This window comes from Hippocampus zosterae, chromosome 8, assembly GCF_025434085.1.
Source record: "Hippocampus zosterae strain Florida chromosome 8, ASM2543408v3, whole genome shotgun sequence".
Classification (NCBI taxonomy): Eukaryota; Metazoa; Chordata; class Actinopteri; order Syngnathiformes; family Syngnathidae; genus Hippocampus; species Hippocampus zosterae.
This window is the reverse complement of record NC_067458.1, coordinates 22917395-22936205: the sequence shown is the minus strand read 5'-3', so window position 1 is coordinate 22936205 and position 18811 is coordinate 22917395. Positions and strand designations below refer to the sequence as shown.

The following is an 18811-nucleotide window of genomic DNA, read 5'->3' as shown; positions in this document are numbered from 1 at the left end:
GTTATTATGGAAGTCCGTATCAAATTGGTGCAGCTCTCAGCTTCAAAGAGGCTGCTGACTCCTGACTCCTGCACCGCTAAAGGATGGTGAATAAATGCACAAATGGCTTTCCGTACATGTCAGTGTCAGTGTGGAGGTCAAGCAGGCAAAAAAACAACATGTAGGTAGGGGGCATTGTCTGAGCAGGAGGTACAAAAGGGGGAATGGAGTGTGGAAATATGAGCTGGGGAGCAGGGCGAGTTGCCAGCTCCCATGAGATCACATGTGACAAAGGAGCGGCACCTCCTTATAAATCTGTCGCTTTATTGCATCTCCGTCCCTCCTCCCTCTTGTGCAATATCTCCCAAATGGGATCCAAATCAATGTTGATTGTCTGGCGTGTGCTGTATGACCACACTGGAGTTTTGACACTTTAGCAGGCAATCACACTCAATGCTCACGCTTAAAAAAAAAAGTTTTTTTTTCGATTTTTCTTGAAGGGGAAATAAATCAAGCAGTGGTAAAGTTTTACAGTTTAGAAACACACCCACAACGTAGATAAACAGGGTTGTAATTTCATAAAGAGTTAGGAGCAAGGGCCAGGATAATCTCGGCCAATAGGACTTTGTTTTGCTGTTAAGGTTGTTTTTGTCTTAAACGTTGTATGTCATAGTAAAATGTGTTTTGGATAGTGCACTGAAACAATTAACATAATATTAGCCTGGGATAAAATAATTGTCATGGATTTTTACAGTTCTGTACTGTATACAGTACTAGTGATGGGAATTCCGGCTCCTTTTAGAGAGCCGGTCCTTTTATATCGGCTCCCTAAAAGAGCCGACTCTTTCGGCTCCCAAATGGCTCCTCAGTTTTTGTTGTTTCTTAAATTAATTTAATACCAAAAATAACGTAATATTATGCGTGTGTGTGTGTGTGTGTGTGTAACCCTCCCCTTCCGGCTCCAAATGAGGTGGGAGCCGAATCCCATCGTTCACTTCAAAGAGCCGGTTCTCGGAGCCGGCTCGTTCGCGAACGACACATCACTATACAGTACAAGCAAGTCTATATAGTACCAAATTTTGCCACAAAATGCCATGCAGCACCGAGCTCCGCTGGAACACATGCAGTGAGTGTGATACAAGAAGGAGAAAGCAGAGTAAATCAATGCTAAGGGGTTCGTCACCCCGTCGATGCCACTCTTTGTACGCACCTGAGCTTTCATGAAAATAAAATACAAGCAGCGACACTAACTGTGCAAGTTGAAACACTTAGTTTGAGAACAAAAAGGAAGTATGTGCTTATTTCACATGGAAAACAAATCCGGACATTTTTCCAGGCATTTTATAGAAAAACTAACAGATTGGAATAAAACATAAATTTCATTTTAATTTTAATTTAAAAAAAAGTCACATACAACACGAGTTCGCTCCTCCCCTGGCACAGTTTCTAGAGCAAGAGGATAGCTACTATTTAGAGTATAAATACTAGCATATGCATTTTTGAGCGATTAAATGGAATTAAAAACAAGTTGACACATGGCGACTGATTTAGCTCACGCCCTTTCGACAAAAAGCTCGGACGCCTGCTTCCCGTGCACCTCGGAAATCAGCACACTCCTGTATGGAAGTGCATGATAGGATCAATAAAAAAGCACGATCGTGTATTGAACGTTGATTTTAAAATTGAATGCTAATTGCGAGACATGTTAACAGCCTTTTGGTCAGAGACGCTTCACTTTGGCCGAAATCCTCTTATTGATGCTTTAGGGAAAGGTTTTAAAATTCCCAGCATCTTTGAATGCCACACACTCGCTCCCTTCCCAGTGTGTTTGCAGGTTCAACAGAACAGAACAGGACAGAACACGACAAGAGACTAGCATGGCGCTCGATGGACGCGCTGCGACTTGTCTTTGCTCGCATCTCCTCCTCTTCGTTTAACTTCTAAAACCGCTACAACCTCAACGTGGACGCGCCAGACAACAGATTAAAACCTCCGGGAGACATAGTAGAACACATTTTTCCGATTTTTTAAGAGGAAGAGAGGAACTACTACTAATAGTAGTAGTAGTAGTAGTAGTAGTAGGGGGAAGCTTACAAACTAGTAACGCTAGCCATAACTGGGTGATAAAGGACACAAGAGGTAGTCGAAGAGGTAAGTGTGCTAATCGGGTTGAATTGTTTGCGATTTTTGTCCGATTTGCCCTTTCGGGGACCATTTCGAGTGGTGTTAAACTTGCCACTAAGTTCCTGCTAGCTGCCTGCAACTACTTGCATGTAGTTTTACCTTACTAATGGCAATGTTGCCCAAGTCAGGTGGACCGTTTTCGAAAAAAAAACACCCCAAACAAAAAAAACTAAACAAAAAGAAAACAACACAACGACAAAGTGTCCAGTTGCCTCGATTCAATCACTGCTGATTACCATAACTAGGATGGCTGAGAATCTAGAAAGCCAAATTTTAGCAGGTACATTTGTAATTTAAAAAGATGTTTAATTGTGACGGTGAATTGGGAAATCATGCTGTTAGGTTAACAATATTGTGTTTTTGTATGTTGTGTTACTGTAGGTTTTGTTTTACCCCCAAAATTGCTTTCTGACCAAATGTGATGTGTTAAAAGAGCGGTGTTGATCAAAAAAATCCATAAGGATTCAACACTGCCATCGACTGGGCTCTGTAAGTTACTACTGTGTTTTACACACCTGAATTTCACAGACAAGCTGGGCAAAATCCTCTTCAACATGTTGAAAAACGAGAAAGCTATATTCGTTGGAGGCAGTAATATTCTGGTTAACGAATATTAAGGTCCACAGTAGTGAATAAGTTAATCAGGTACTTTACAAATACAGTATTGTGTTAAGAATCCCATTTTGTTGAAGAATGTGAGTTATCTTTCTTGGCCAAGAATGTTAAAAATACACAGAATCTACATTTGGGACCATTTGAATATATACGTCGATGACATATAGAGGAAATACATTTGCAATGTGACATATGATGACTTAAAAAGAATAATTAATATTGCTAGACTTTCCCCTCCCACCTTGTTGTGTGTAGTTCCATACTATTGCCCAGGACATGCAGTGAACTTGTTGGGGGAGATGAGATGCGAGCTGAAATATCCTCTGGTGATGTCACATTGCATTGGGCTTAGTACAGTACTGTAGTTAGTTCCATCCTAGCATGACACAGCCAATCACATCAAGTGCCTGCACTCTGTGGCTGAATTCATAAGCGCTATTAGAGCAATGCCAGAAAAAAAGCCATTTCTCTCCAAATTGCATATGAATGCGGAAGCACTTGAAGTTGCAGTGCCTCTGATTAACCCCATGTTTATTTTGCCTCATTTTTATCGCGGAGTCATTGCGTTTGACCAAGGCTGTGTCGATTTTTTAATTTTTTTTTAATGTCCACTCTAAGACCTTTTTAAATGTCACAACATAACATATTTGTGGATCCCCGGGGGTCCTGTGCCGCAATTTGAGGACCAGTGCTTGACAATATAACTGAATCCATCCCTCTGTTTAGCACCTCAATTGTTCAAGTAGATTAAAAAAAATATTTATTTCAAGGGCAACATATCCTGTCACAATTCCGCCATCAGAGAACAAGTGGCATCGCACGTCGCAGGTGCTTCTAGCCGCTTTGCGCCAAATTAGATTAAACGTGAACTTTAAGCACCTGTGAGTTACTCTAATCAGGCTACGGTTGAGGTTAGAGGTGCTGTTTTTCCCACTTTTGTGGGACTACAATCATCCATACAATTCACGCATGAGTGAGATTAGTTAAAGAATAATTCGGGATGTTTTTTTCTTCTTTAAAACAGATTCATCAATCATGTGGGGGCCACCGAGAACATTCCCAGTTGTTGTTGATGAACAATATTTCCTATAGGGAATAATAAAAATGCAATTACTGTATTAATTACATTTCCAGGGTCTGGCATGCATTATCATGGAACTTTAAAAAAATAATTATTCATTCATCTTCCGAGCCGCTTGATCCTCACGAGGGTCGCGGGGGGGTGCTGGAGCCTATTCCAGCTCTCTTCGGGCAGTAGGCAGGGGACACCCTGAATCAGTTGCCAGCCAATCGCAGGGCACACAGAAACGAACAACCATACGCACTCACACTCACACCTAGGGACAATTTAGAGTGTTCAATCAGCCTGCCACGCATGTTTTTGGAAGGTGGGAGGAAACCGGAGCACCCGGAGAAAACCCACGCAGGCCCGGGGAGAACATGCAAACTCCACACAGGGAGGCCGGAGCTGGAATTGAACCCGGTACCTCTGCACTGTGAAGCAGACGTGCTAACCACTGGACTTACCGGGCCGCCATTATTCATTCAGGAAAATTTAAAGTAGCATGTTAAAATTTTTTGAAGGGTCATAAAGAGTAAACTGCTGATATGTTGATTTTATGAGATTAATTTTTCCTTGGGAAATTATGATCGAGGAAAAAAATATATACACACACACACACACACACACACATTCTCATCATACCGAGGAAGAGGACCACGGGAAAAAAATTGTATATTAAATTGCAGTCGCTTAATTGAGGAGGGGGGGGGGGGATCTTAATTTAGATTCAGTACGAATATGTCATCGGCGGTTATTGCGTCAGTTTACAGTACATCAGTCATATGTGGTTGTTATGCACGGATCCCGTGACCTGGTTTTCGGTACTGTTGATTAATCTGCACGTATTGACCCTCTTTTGCAGCTCATGCACAGGCCATGGCTGTAACCGAGGGATGGGAGTGACGTGATGCCAGTGGAGTGAGCGACATGTTTCTCTGCTGAAGCGACCAAAGCGAAGCACTCGCAACCATGGACGAGTCGGTGCTGTTGGACCTTCTGGAATGCCCCGTGTGCCTGGAGCGTCTGGACGCTTCGGCCAAGGTTCTGCCCTGTCAGCACACCTTCTGCCGACGCTGCCTGCAGGGCATCGTGGGTTCCCGCGGAGAGCTACGCTGCCCGGAGTGCCGCACGCTGGTGGAGTGCGCCGTGGACGAGCTGCCCAGCAACATCTTGCTGGTGCGCCTCCTAGACGGGATCAAGCAGAGGCCACGCAGGGCCGCGCCCGCGGCCGCCAACGGCACCGCCGGAGCGGTGGCACGGGCGCACGCCGGCGGGAACCGCGGCGATCAGGGAGCCCCTGGAGCCCAACCGCAGCGGGCTCAGGCGAAGAGCACTCTTGTCCGGGTGAGTCTACTCCCTCAAGTCTTTACTCGGGGCCTGGACGATTTTAGCTCTTTTAAAATTGGCAAAAGTCAGCAAAATATGGGTAGGTTTTTTGCCAATTTTTTTTGGAAATACTGTATTCAGAAAGTTTTGGAAATATTCTAAATTGGAAAATTTCCTTTGGAATCTATGGACGTTAAATGAGAATTGAGGGTAATATTTTAGATTTAGTTTGATACCAGTTGTCGGTATTGGGCGGATACCCGTTTTATTTGAAGGCATCGGGGACGCATGAAGGCTGCCGACACCAACCACCGATACTTAAGGCAAAAATATGACAGAGAATAAGTCCTCTTTTCGCAAATAATTGTGGAAAGGTTACCCCCCCCCCCCCCTTCCAAAAATATGAATAGATGAATTTGTGAGGATCGGATCCGGATACAAGCGGCCAAAATGAGTTTTCTCCGCAGGGTGTCCGGGCTCTCCCTTAGAGATAAGGTGAGAAGCTCGGTCATCCGGGAGGGGCTCCGAGTCGAGCCGCTTCTCCTCCACATCGAGAGGAGCCAGATGAGGTGGCTTGGGCATCTGATTCGGATGCCTCCTGAACGCCTCCCTGGTGAGGTGTTCCCGGGCATGTCCCACCGGGAGGAGACCCCGAGGAAGACCCAGGACACGCTGGAGAGACTATGTCACCCAGCTGGCCTGGGAACGTCTCGGGATCCCCCGGGGAGAGCTGGACGAAGTAGCTAGGGAGAGGGAAGTCTGGGCTTCCCTGCTAAAGCTGTTGCCCCCGCGACCCGGTGGTAGAAGATGGATGGATGGATGAATTTGTGAATTGCAAATATGTGGAGATTCACTGTATAGCATTTATATATTAGTGATCAATGATTTAATGGTAAGAAAGAATAAATACCCACGTTTTAGGGGGCGGGGGCAACTTAATGCAGCAAATATTACAGGACTGTTGATCATGTAAATACTCAGTGGTCTGGATTAAAGAAGCGAGCGGCTTGAGATCGACTTCAGTCAAGCTTTCATGCTTGTTTTTGTAATGCGAGATGATGCGGGAATACCCGCAGAAAACCCACGCAAGCGCGGCGAGAACATGCAAATGCCACACAGGAAAGCCCGGCACCAATTTGCGAACCCCACCAGCAAGAACTTGGGAGGCTGAAGCGCAAACCACACAGCCCACCGTGCCGCCCACCCCCCCGAGCAGAAACAATACAGCGCAAATCTGCGCGGATTGAAAGCGGCACGTTGCATTAGTGCCGCTAATCTTCGCCGCGGATTAACTGCGATCAGAGTGAAATGGAAAGCAGCCGGTTGACTCACGGACGTGATTGAGACCAGTTAATCATTTAACACACGAGGTTTACTGCTTTCTGCACCAGCCGACGGTTTTCCAATAATGAGATATCTCGCGTTGACATTTTTTTATTTCCTCCATTCAACGGTGCCGTTTGTCAATGAACTTGAGCAAATTCAGGGCGTGACCCGAAAGACCGCTCGGTGTTATCTTCACTTGTAAAAGCTCACTTGGTGAAACTGGAACATTCCTGGAGCCTGTGTGCAGAATTACTCAACCAGATGAGAGTTTAAGTTTTTTTTCCCGCTCCTTCACCTCAATCAACAAACATTTGATTTGCAGAAGTCAGTGTTGAGATTTGACAGTCTCGCTAGATGCGAGAAAGTGAAGACTTGTGAGATTTGCTCAAATCTCACGAGAGATATGCCGAAGTCGCGGTAGATTTGCACAAGCCGTGAAAAAAAAAAAAAAGTGGACTTTTCGCAGAGTTTCTGCGGTTGTCCAACCTAACGGAGGTTGACTTTGGCTTTTGGCATCGGAGTATTCGGACGATGGCATTTCACAGATGTGGTAAGACACAGAGAAGCTGTTTTATATCTGGAAGGCGTGCAAAATAAGTCCCACGTATATCCTAAAGCAGGGGTGTCCAAAGTTTTTGCCAAAGGGGCCAGATTTTATGTGGTAAAATGTCGGGGGGCCGACCTTGGCTGACATTCTTTACATTGAACAACAATATTGTTCAGCAAATTTTAGTAAGCCAGTCTGTTTCACATTTCCATTTTTATTTTAATTTCAACAATCTTAAGAATTTCTTTTGGTTCATTTGAAACAGGAATTTGAAATATGACATATCAGTCAATATAAACACGGAGTGATGTCTTGTTAACTCGTGAGTGATGCCCTCTAGTGTCTAAATGCTATTACTCATTTAGTGAATGCTATTACTCATTTAGCCACTAGAGGGAAGCAGTACTCTATGAAACATCACTCACCAGTCTACGAGACCTCAGTCAATGCAACACGTGTTCCATTGCGTCCAACCTACGGGCCAGACGGCACTGATTTCATGACGGGGGCCGAGGGCCGGATGAAATTCGACCGCGGGCCGGATTTGGCCCGCGGGCCGGACTTTGGACATGCCTGTCCTAAAGTGACAATGTGTTAGTCGTTCATTGTTCTCGGTCGTCACGCCGTTATTGAATTCAAAGAGAAATTGTCGACGTTTGATCGCTTCCGCCAATTTAACAGACCAAAGGGGGGGGGGTGAGTATTATAACCGCCTCGAGTCTCGGTGGCAGTTTTGGTGATGTTTAGCAGACAGAAAGTCGGCTGATTTTCATAAACATTGTCGCCCAAGAAACCAAATGCGTTTTAGGAGAATTTTATCACGCCCTTCATCTATTTAAATACCGTTCATGAAAGCGGTAGTTAGTTAAACTGCCCCCCCGGGGAAACATTCGTACATTTATGAGTACGTTTTTTGTGTTATTTATCTTGTAGATCAACTGATAAACGTATGCTAACACCTTAATCCATTTGTAAACCTATTTGGTGTTTTACCATTCTATGAGACCCCCTCCCAAAAAAATAAAAGGTAAAATATTTGAAGGGCCCCCTTGTTGTGAGTAGCACAAAAAAAAAAGGTAGGATAGGGTTGATGAAAAGACGTAAAATCATCAGAATGTCAACAGGCTGATAATGGATCGCCCCCGGTCCGAGATCAGAGGCCCTCCTGTAAATTGCTACTGGGCGAGACCCGCCTTGCTTGGCTACAGTATCGCTCTATTCATTCGTGCTCCTTTCAAAGCTTGTTTGGGCTTTTGGGAATTTCCCTTGGCTCTGTACAGCCCCCGGTCTCTGTGGGCATCTCTTAACGCTTCCAGGGCGTGTTGACATTTGACACGTCTTGGTCCGCTTCAAACAAACGTGTGATTTGTCTGATGATGATGATGATGATGGGCTTTGCTTGATGAATTGTCAAGGCCATTTGTTCAGCTGTCCATGTAAACGTAACAACTTCACTAATAAACAGCATAATTTTTTTATTTTTGTATGTTCTGTCATACAATACATAACATGATTCGAGTCCAGTCAGGGTGCGTTAACAATGACTGTTAGATTGGCAACACGAAAGTTGCATTCAGTTCGCCACAGGGTGAAACCTGACCTTGACTTCGGATGTGGCATGAAATCATCCCGTTGAGACGGTATCATGGCAGTAAGACTGCTTGCTGCTGTGTTATAACATTACCCGGTCCGCTCATTTCCACCTTCGCAATATAAACCGCCTCCGTCCCTCACTCACTCCGCACACCACCGCTATCCTCGTTCACAGTCTCGTCACTTCCCGTATTGACTACTGCAACTCACTCCTCTTCGGTGTCCATCAAAAATTCCTCCATAAACTTCAACTTGTTCAGAATTCAGCAGCCCGGATCATCACCAGAACCCCCTCCTTCCATCATATCACCCCCATCCTCCGACAGCTCCACTGGCTTCCTGTCAAACTTAGAATCAACTTTAAAATACTTCTCTATACATTCAAAGCCATCCATAACCTTGCGCCCCCCCCTATCTGTCAGATCTTCTTCAAATCTCCATTCCCTCTCGCTCACTCAGGTCCTCATCCTCCCTCCACCTTTTTCTACCCTCTGCCCGTCTCAGTACAATGGGGTGCAGAGCCTTCAGTCGCTCTGCCCCCAAACTCTGGAACTCACTTCCTCCCAACATTCGTAATATTGACTCTCTTTCCTTATTCAAAACCCAGCTCAAAACCCACCTATTCAGACTTGCCTACCCGCCTTAAATCTTTCTTTCTTTCTTTATTATTTTATCTGTGTTTTACTATTGGTCTTGGCTGTACAGTGTCCTTGAGTGTTGTGAAAGGCGCTTACAAATGTGATGTATTATTATTATTATTATTCATTCATTCATTCATATCTTCCGTACCGCTTGATCCTCACTAGGGTCGCGGGGGTGCTGGAGCCCATCCCAGCCGTCTCCGGGCAGTAGGCGGGGGACACCCTGAATCGGTTGCCAGCCAATCGCAGGGCACACATAGACGAACAACCATTCGCACTCACACTCACACCTAGGGACAATTTAGAGTGTTCAATCAGCCTGCCATGCATATTTTTGGAATGTGGGAGGAAACCGGAGCACCCGGAGAAAACCCACGCAGGCCCGGGGAGAACATGCAAACTCCACACAGGGAGGCCGGAGCTGGAATCGAACCCGGTACCTCTGCACTGTGAAGCCGACGTGCTAACCACTGGACTACCGGGCCGCCCGTGATGTATTATTATTATTATTATTATTATAATACCACTTCACCGTGTGTGCGTGTTTCTGCAGATGTTTCCTATTGATTGTCCTTCTTGGCCAGTCGTCACGCCTTGCGAAAATAGTTTCTTCTGTGTCTGCCGGGCCGTCGCGAGGCGTTCCGCTAATGGCGGACAAAAAGCCTGGCGGTGCAGGTGGAAAGGTCTTGGTGACATGAAAGGCCGTGGATCAAAGCCGAAGCCGATTGGCCGCTCTGATTCCCCCCCCTCCGTAGCCCGTCACCCCACGGGGTCTTGAACGCGCTTCAGTAACCCCGCTCGACACCTTTCGCTTCACTTCTTCATTGTCGGATGGCCAACAATGCCCCGCCTGGAAGCAGCCCCGTTTTGGATGTCCAGCCCCACCTCCGATTTTTGTCTGGCCGGCAGGGCCGATGAGCTGCCTGACAGATGCACAACAGGGTTTTGTCTCGGGGCCCCTTCTGATCTCACCGCTGAGCCGACACCGAGCGGAATGACCGGTAACAGAAGGCGATTGGTTGTGTTAAGTAATGACGTCGCGACCGAGGGACAACTGTTTAGTGCAAAATCAGCTTTGCGCCCCCCCCCCCCCCGCACTCCTCTTAACACCATCTCCAGGGCTGTGGTAGTTGTTTGACACTCTTTTCTGGCATTTGCTTTGAGTTAGTGTAGCGAGGAGGGGGGGAGGGGGCTTGGGGGTGGTCTCCTGCAAACCTTCAGTTTGATGATTCACATCCCATGCTGCTTGGTAACATGGATGTTTTGACTTCCCCTTGCACTCATTTACCTTGTATAACCAAATGTTTTTTTTTTTGTTTTGTTTTTTTTTTGTCGTTTGCCAACGTGTATTGAGAACAGATGGCGGGCCAAGCAATGGCACCAAGCCGTCGGTTGCTGCCTGGGAATCGGAGATCCGAGTTTATTGTAGTCGTGGGTTGGAGCCAAAGAGCGACGGAGGGGAAGGTTTAACGTGGGATGTCTTCACTTAATCATTACGGTCAGCGTAGTGGAAACAACAAGTTTGCCGCTCGGCTTTTATAAACCACAAAAAAAAAAAAAAAAAAAGGTTCCGGGCGGCCCGGTAGTCCAGTGGTTAGCACGTCGGCTGAGGTACCGGGTTCGATTCCAGCTCCGGCCTCCCTGTGTGGAGTTTGCATGTTCTCCCCGGGCCTGCGTGGGTTTTCTCCGGGTGCTCCGGTTTCCTCCCACATTCCAAAAACATGCGTGGCAGGCTGATTGAACACTCTAAATTGTCCCTAGGTGTGAGTGTGAGTGCGAATGGTTGTTCGTCTATGTGTGCCCTGCGATTGGCTGGCAACCGATTCAGGGTGTCCCCCGCCTACTGCCCGAAGACGACTGGGATGGGCTCCAGCACCCCCCGCGACCCTAGTGAGGATCAAGCGGTACGGAAGATGAATGAATGAAATGAATGAATGAATGAAGCGAGTGCCCTTTCCTTCAGTAAAGGTATGAGGCTGATCCGTTTGACGACGGCTTATCGAAAGCCTTGTGATTTGTGTGACTTGTTTCCTGAGGGGCCACATTACGGCCCGGTAGTCCAGTGGTTAGCACGTGGGCTTCACAGTGCAGAGGTACCGGGTTCGATTCCAGCTCCGGCCCGGTAGTCCAGTGGTTAGCACGTGGGCTTCACAGTGCAGAGGTACCGGGTTCGATTCCAGCTCCGGCCCGGTAGTCCAGTGGTTAGCACGTCGGCTTCACAGTGCAGAGGTACCGGGTTCGATTCCAGCTCCGGCCTCCCTGTGTGGAGTTTGCATGTTCTCCCCGGGCCTGCGTGGGTTTTCTCCGGGTGCTCCGGTTTCCTCCCACATTCCAAAAATATGCATGGCAGGCTGATTGAACACTCTAAATTGTCCCTAGGTGTGAGTGTGAGTGCGTATGGTTGTTTGTTTCTGTGTGCCCTGCGATTGGCTGGCAACCGATTCAGGGTGTCCCCCGCCTACTGCCCGAAGACAGTTGGGGTAGGCTCCAGCACCCCCCGCGACCCTAGTGAGGATCAAGCGGCTCAGAAGATGAATGAATGAATGAATGAAAAAAGGTTCCTCGTTCCCACCGGCTGAATATTACGGAAGACGATAACGACTTTGCCGCAATTAAAGGTGGTACTGATCAAGCGACGACTCGGAAGGAGAGAGGCCGACTAAATTGTAAAGTCTTCAGTCATAAGCTGCCAATGTTTGACATAAAAGCAGTCGCAGCAATATAAAAAAAAAAAAGAAAATAAAAAACATGTCTCTAAAAGATTATGCTAAACGATTATCCTGTGATGTGGGATGTGTTGAGTGATTATTCCTCGGGTTAAAAAAAAAAAAATCGCGTCGACGATCATAAGTTTTGATACTTCCGATGGCAAATGTTTCTATGTGTGCGGTCAACGCAGAGTTGTGCCGAATTGCACCGGTAAGGTTTGTTGACGGATTGCTCGCGATTGATTGGTTGAGATAATCGTTTGGTGTGCTGTGTTGCCTAACTTTGATATCACTCGATTGATTTACCCAATTAGGTTATAAATGTGTCAAACTGGGGCGGCCCGGTAGCCAAGGGGTTAGCACGTGGGCTTCACAGTGCAGAGGTACCGGGTTCGATTCCAGCTCCGGCCTCCCTGTGTGGAGTTTGCATGTTCTCCCCGGGCCTGCGTGGGTTTTCTCCGGGTGCTCCGGTTTCCTCCCACATTCCAAAAATGTGCATGGCAGGCTGATTGAACACTCTAAATTGTCCCTAGGTGTGAGTGTGAGCGTGAATGGTTGCTCGTCTCTGTGTGCCCTGCGATTGGCTGGCAACCGGTTCAGGGTGTCCCCCGCCTACTGCCCGGAGACAGCTGGGATAGGCTCCAGTACCCCCCGCGACCCTAGTGAGGATCAAGCGGCTCGGAAGATGAATGAATGAATGTGTCAAACTGGACCAGACAAAATTGATTGATAACACCCCCCCCCTCCAGAAATGTTATCGAAGAATAATGAACAGTTTCAGACTTGTTTCTCCTTGACACATAAATCCCCAATCGTTAGACCGATCGTGATCATCATGGGTGTTCCGGCTGCAGACGTTCACGGCATTGGGCGCACAGCTGCGAGAGTTGTTCTACTCTGTCAAAGTGATGGATGACCTTCTTGTGTTTCTGTCGTCGTTAAAACAAAAAACAGAACCCCTCCCCCCCAAAAAAGTTGACTTGACCCCGTGGCAGAGGGTTGCTGTTACTTTTCCACAGCCTTCTTGATGTGAACACGCTGAGCCTCTTAATTCATTTGTTGCCCTTCGGTTACGGCTGCTCTTTGCCCCCGCTCTCCCGTTTCGTTGATGAGAAACAGGGAAATATTTTGTCCGAGGGACGTCATCGGGCCTCTGTGTCATGTAATGAAAGCTTTTAACAAACAGTTTGTTTTTCTTTTTCAAGGCCTCTCACATGCACATCAAACAAACGGGACGCCGGGCGGCGGATTTTGTTTCCCTGTTATTTTTTGTCATTCGCTCGTAGATTTATACCCGCGGCAAAAAAAGAACGTTTGTGTTTTTCTTCTGCGGAGGTTGTCATTAAAATTCCTGCACGCCTCCCTCATCTGAGGTCGATGAGTCACGCCGGCCCGCTTTGATGACGTCACGCCGTTGTCGAAGCCTCTCCTCGTGGCCGGCTGCCTGACCTCCGCCCGGGTGACACAAGCCCGTCATTACGCAGTCACACCACACCTCAAAGATGCCAATCGTGCCCATGAAAGCTTTCCGTCGCTGGGATGTTTTCCCCCAAAATGCTTTTGGGCTGCCAATCCGTGCATCTCCAAAATCACTACCCGTCAGGAAAAAAAAAATCATGTTCCCAAACTGTTTTTCAAAGGTCATAGGTCAATGAAACAATGGGCTAACTAGTCAGTCTGCGGCACCGGTGTCAAACTCGAGGCCCGGGGTCCAGATTCGGCCCGCCCCCTAAAGCAAATCGTGGGTGACAACTTCCATGATGCTTGCTAAAATCTGTACCGAAATGCCAAATTGTCATGCGTAATAAATAACGTTGAGATTTTGTAAGAATTTTGCGACCCTGTTTACACTCACTTGAGCAATAATTGAACAAACAACAAATAGTAAGCCATCATTTATTGATTTATATTTTGTGTGTGTGTGTCCAATAAGAATACGATGTGATGATGAAACGTTCATTCAGTTTTTGTCATCACGGTCCTCCGAGGGAAGATGTCACTCCAAAGTGGCCCGTGACAAAAATGAATTTGACATCCCTGGTCTACAGTCATAAGCAGAAATGAATCTGTATCAAACTTGCCTTCATGGCTAACCGCTTCTTTCTTCATGTTTTGAAACACTTCTGATACTCAATTTGAATGAATATCAAGTTTTATAAAGGATCGTCGGAGATAGGCACTCAGAAATAACGACAAGACACTTCTGGCTACCAACAATAGGTACTTTATTGGTCCCACACAGAAATGATAACACAGTTCAAACAAGTTGTATGAAGCTAAAGAACTCTTACCGTATTCCATTAGGGTGGAGAGCGAACACCCTCAGCAGAGTGAGCTTCAATACGAGCTGGGCGTTCGTACGCTAACCCACAGCGGACTCTGCTGAGGAGCATCGCTCCCCTTCTTTTATCCTCTAAAATGTGTGCATCAGGAGGGGTGAGTGGCCATTCTCATCCCTCCCTAAGCCACACTGTTTGTTGTGTAATCAAGTGGCATTGATCTCAATCAAGTTTTGACAATTCAAACAAAGCAGACTATGAAGTCGTCAAGGCAGGCTCCAGAGTCCATCTCTGGAATTGCTTAGGCAAGCAAGTCACCAAGTCATGCAATCATCTCAAAGCAGTTTTTTCACTGAGAAGCAATACATTGATTAAAGAAAACATCACAAAATATCTTAATATACCACTTCACCAAAGCATTATTACAGCGAACCGATTCAACAAAACAGTCTGAAAATCTAAAACCTAAGACCTTAGCTGAAAAAATTAAAAATGCCAAAAAAATGAGGACCTGCGTAAAGGCCAACTATGTCACTTTATGAATAATAACAATGGGCGAGAGGGATCGTTTTGGTATGATGTAACGTTAAGTTATTGGAGCTCATGGAGCTATCGCCGACCCGCCTATGCAACTTGTATTGGAAACACAGGCCAGGCCAGGGTTTAAGATCACAAACTCTGCCAGAATGACCTGAAGTGAACTTTTCCCCCATCGCGCACTGCCACCGTACCTGTTACCAGTCATCCCTTTGACAAGAGTAAAATCGTCTTGTTGGCTCGGCGATTACGTGGACTCAACCACATTCACGCGATTGAAATTTTTTTTGCCTTTGCGAAGAACTCATAAAATGCTGAAAATAAATGCGCAGATGTCGAAAACCTCCGAACGCGATCTGGCCGGAGTCGGCCCTCCGTCACGCGCGGAGCCGAGCTCATTGGTCACCGCTTCGAATCCCGTCCCATGTTTTGGAAACATGCGAGCAAGTGAGTGAGCGGGCAAGCGGCTGCTTATCCTGCGGGTAATTACCATCCTCGCTATGTCAAGGCTTTACGTAATTCCCAAGGAGAGGTTCAAAAGAGCAAACCATGTGATTCCTCCCTGGTGGAGGGTAACACTACTCCCCCGGTGTGGACTTTGTAGTTCCCTTTTGTACTTTTTTTTTTTTTGTGTGTCCCCCTTCAAGGCTGGCCAGCCCAAACACAACTCGGAAGGACTTGACTTGTTTTGTTCTGTCTCATCTTAACCTTCCCCCCGACTGAGATGTTGTACGTTAGCGTTAGCGTCTCTGAGGAATTCCATGAGTAGTTGCAGGTCATTGCCCCCCCCCCCATCCCCTACTCCCCACTTCCCACACCCCCCATAAACGTGTCTACTCTCGTAGCGCACATCCGTCTTCTGTACAACTCTGAGCTGGTGATGATTTGTGTTGTGTTTGGTTAAAAGAAGCGACGTCGCTCGTTTGCCCCGATGAGTAAACGCCATTTGAAAAGATGCTAGGGGGGTCTTTCATTGAGTCACGATAAGCTTCGCTCTCGTGTAGACAGTCCAGCATGCTGGGACTTGCATCTGCACCTGGAAGCCTTTGGGCAGAGTCTTTTCTTCCTTGTTTTTTTTTTTTTTTTTTGTCTGTTTGACTGTCATTTTCCCCGCACGTCTCTTGCCTAGTGCTGGTGATGACTTTTAACAATGTTGTGAAGCGTTGTTACAAGCGGTGGTTTAGCTCTGGGTGGTCCACCGACCAAACATATTTACCAATGTCCTATGGCGTCAGTCCACCCCCACCGTGCTTACCCTCTCCCCCGTTTCCCTTTGTCTCATCTCTTGAAAGTCTGTCAGCGTGACTATGGTAATGGGAGCAGTCATTAGCCCACTCACCACATTCCTATCGCACCTGTAGGCCTCCGCAAAATAGTTTTAAAGCATGACTGTCGTCCAGTAGAAGGGGGGCTGGTGGTGGTGGTGGTGGGGGGGGGGGAATACTGAGGAAAGTTGTCATTTCTGCCAAGGAAGCTTTGGTTTTGTGCTCCAAGTAAGGTTGAGATTTTTTTTTTCGGTAGTCACCCCCTAACAATGTTTATATTTGCCTATAGGAAGGCTTTTAACAGTAACTATAAGATAAGATAAGATAAGATAAGATATCCTTTATTCATCCCACACTGGGGAAATTTACAGCCTCCAGCAGCAAGAATGTATGTAGAAAGAAGAAAGAAGAAAGAGAAAAAAAACAACAAACATCTTTCAATTAAATGCAATATGAACACAAACTGGATAAATCGCAGTACTATTTACAATTTTCCTTCACATCATTTAATTATTATTATTATTATGGTTGTTATTTTTTTATTCATCAGCCTGACAGCAGTCGGTAGGAATATACCACAAAGCGTGATCCCAACTATGATTTCAGACCCTGTTAAGTAAGTTAATAGATTGGTTTCTAAACATGTGTATGTGATACCTTTATAATTGCTGAAAACCCGCGAAAAGACTTATGTACACTCATTTTTACTATATTTATTTATTGGCATCAAAAAAATTATTCAAGGATAAAAAAAAATAATAATAAAATAAATTTAAAAATAAAAAAGCTAATGTACTGGTCGTTTACACTGCTCAGTGATGTAGTTGACCAACCAGCATGAGGCAAACGTTAATTACAAAAATTAAAAAAAAAAAAAAAAAAAGAAATCGGACAAAAATTTGCATGCTAAATAAATCTATAAAAAAATAATAACCAACTAACAAATTCAGATAAAAATTGGGGGGGGAAAAAGCTGCCCCCCCAAAAAACTGGCCAAAAATTGAATAAAATTACAAGCTTGACCAAAATTGGGCAAAAAACAAAACAAAACACAAATCAAGCACAAAAAAAACCCCCAAAACACTGGCAATTTTTTTTCTTCTTCTTAAAATGCCCTCAACAAAATCTTTTCAATTAGGCTCTTTAATAGGCAGTAGGTCATCACTAGATAGACTACAACACGTTCTGACTTGCATCCAATCGGGTTTATGCTGCGGCCATGGAAACCAAACTCCGTCGTAAACCGACGCCACTTCTCCAGTGGTGTTTTTTTTTTTCGCCTGTGACTATTTTGCCAGCTGCTGGACACCCTATCTCCTTGTCGTACCTGCTTGGCTTATGAGGAAGACTTTTGACCTCTCCCCCTTTGTTGCGATTGGCGGAGCGGCAGAGATCAACCACGGGCTGTTTGGCTGCTGGCATGTTAAGTGTTTTCTTCCTGTCCCCGGGGCCAAATAACGATTTGTCCAGAGTTTCGTTTTCAGTTGTTTGACCCAGGACCCTTGCGGCTATTCCCGGCTCCGGCTGCATCTTCGATACGGTGCTGCCGGCCGCCTCGGGTTTACCTTGAGTGATGTGCCCTTTCAGACCTCTTCTATAAAAAGTGAAAGCCCCCAGCCCCCCAAAGCCAATTTCCAATTGCGCCGTCAAAGTTGCTAGGCTTGTCTATCAGGAGTAGAGAAACAAAGAAAGTCTCAAGACGCCATGAACAAAAAGTTAGAAATAAAACTCCCGTCCGTGTTTGTCTACAGAAGCATTTCGCCGCCAAATTTGAGACGCCTGCAATCAACAGAAATGCTCATGCGGTGTGATTAAATATGGAGAGCGCTGACAAGAGTCGCGGCCGAGGCGGTCGGGCTCTCAGCCGTTAGCGCCCCTTCTGGGCAAACACCCCGCCACGACTGGAGGATTACACTCCCATCCTAAACACGTCTGATTATCCGGACGTGCACTTTGAGCCCATTTGTCTCACACAAACACAAATCCAGTCCTGGGCCAACCAAATGGCCATAATGTTTGTTTTAATGAGTCACAGGCCTAGGATGTGGAGAAACACAGGTGTGTATTCCGTGCAGCCTGAATCCATCTTCTCCGTGGCATCGTATTAGTACTCGGGTTTAAAAGGCCAGCAACCGCTTCAATTTATTGGACCATTGTGGATTTGCTAATCCCGACAACGGTAGATTTTTCTGTCACTGGAATCACTCGGCAGAACCGTCGGCTTGTACTACACTGAACAAAACCCGGCGTGTTGTATATACTCAATTTTATTTTGTCAAGTGGCTGCGCCAAATAACATTTTTAAGTGGTTGAATGATATACTTAAAAAAAATGTGTCTGGATCCAGATGAATCTTATTTTGTGCATGTATATTTCACGATTATTTTTTTTATTTTTTATTTTTTTTATTATTATTATTTTATAATTATAACATTTATTATGTTATTATTTTTTATTATTATTTTATTATTTATTTTTATCGTTTATTATTTATTTATTATTTATTGTTAATTTTATTAATTATTATTTTATATAATTATTGTATTATTTTATTTATTATATCATTTTTTAAATTTATTGGTTTCAAAATATATCTATTTAGCTACCGTGAACTTGAAGGCGAAGTATCGGCTCTATGTTGCATCTTGGCTCAGTCCAGGCCCGGAATGAACAAACACACTCGCGCTTTGTTTACAAAAGTGAAGGAAAAAAAAATGGTCGGTGCCTTCTCACAGCAGTGTTTGTGCC

The 18811-nt window shown here is 45.6% G+C and overlaps 1 protein-coding gene across 2 annotated transcripts in view; it reads left to right on the top strand.

Moving 5' to 3' along the window:
• The first annotated feature begins 1801 nt into the window (after positions 1-1801).
• sh3rf1 (SH3 domain containing ring finger 1) overlaps positions 1802-18811 on the top strand; it is a 160163-nt gene continuing 143153 nt past the window's right edge. For both annotated transcript variants that reach the window (XR_007963679.1, XM_052073720.1), the window contains exons 1-2: positions 1802-2130; positions 4704-5185. Coding sequence is in view for 1 of the 2 variants with exons in the window: in XM_052073720.1 (XP_051929680.1) it covers positions 4811-5185 (375 nt within the window). In the remaining variant the exon portion in view is untranslated. The remainder of the gene's footprint in view (positions 2131-4703; positions 5186-18811) is intronic.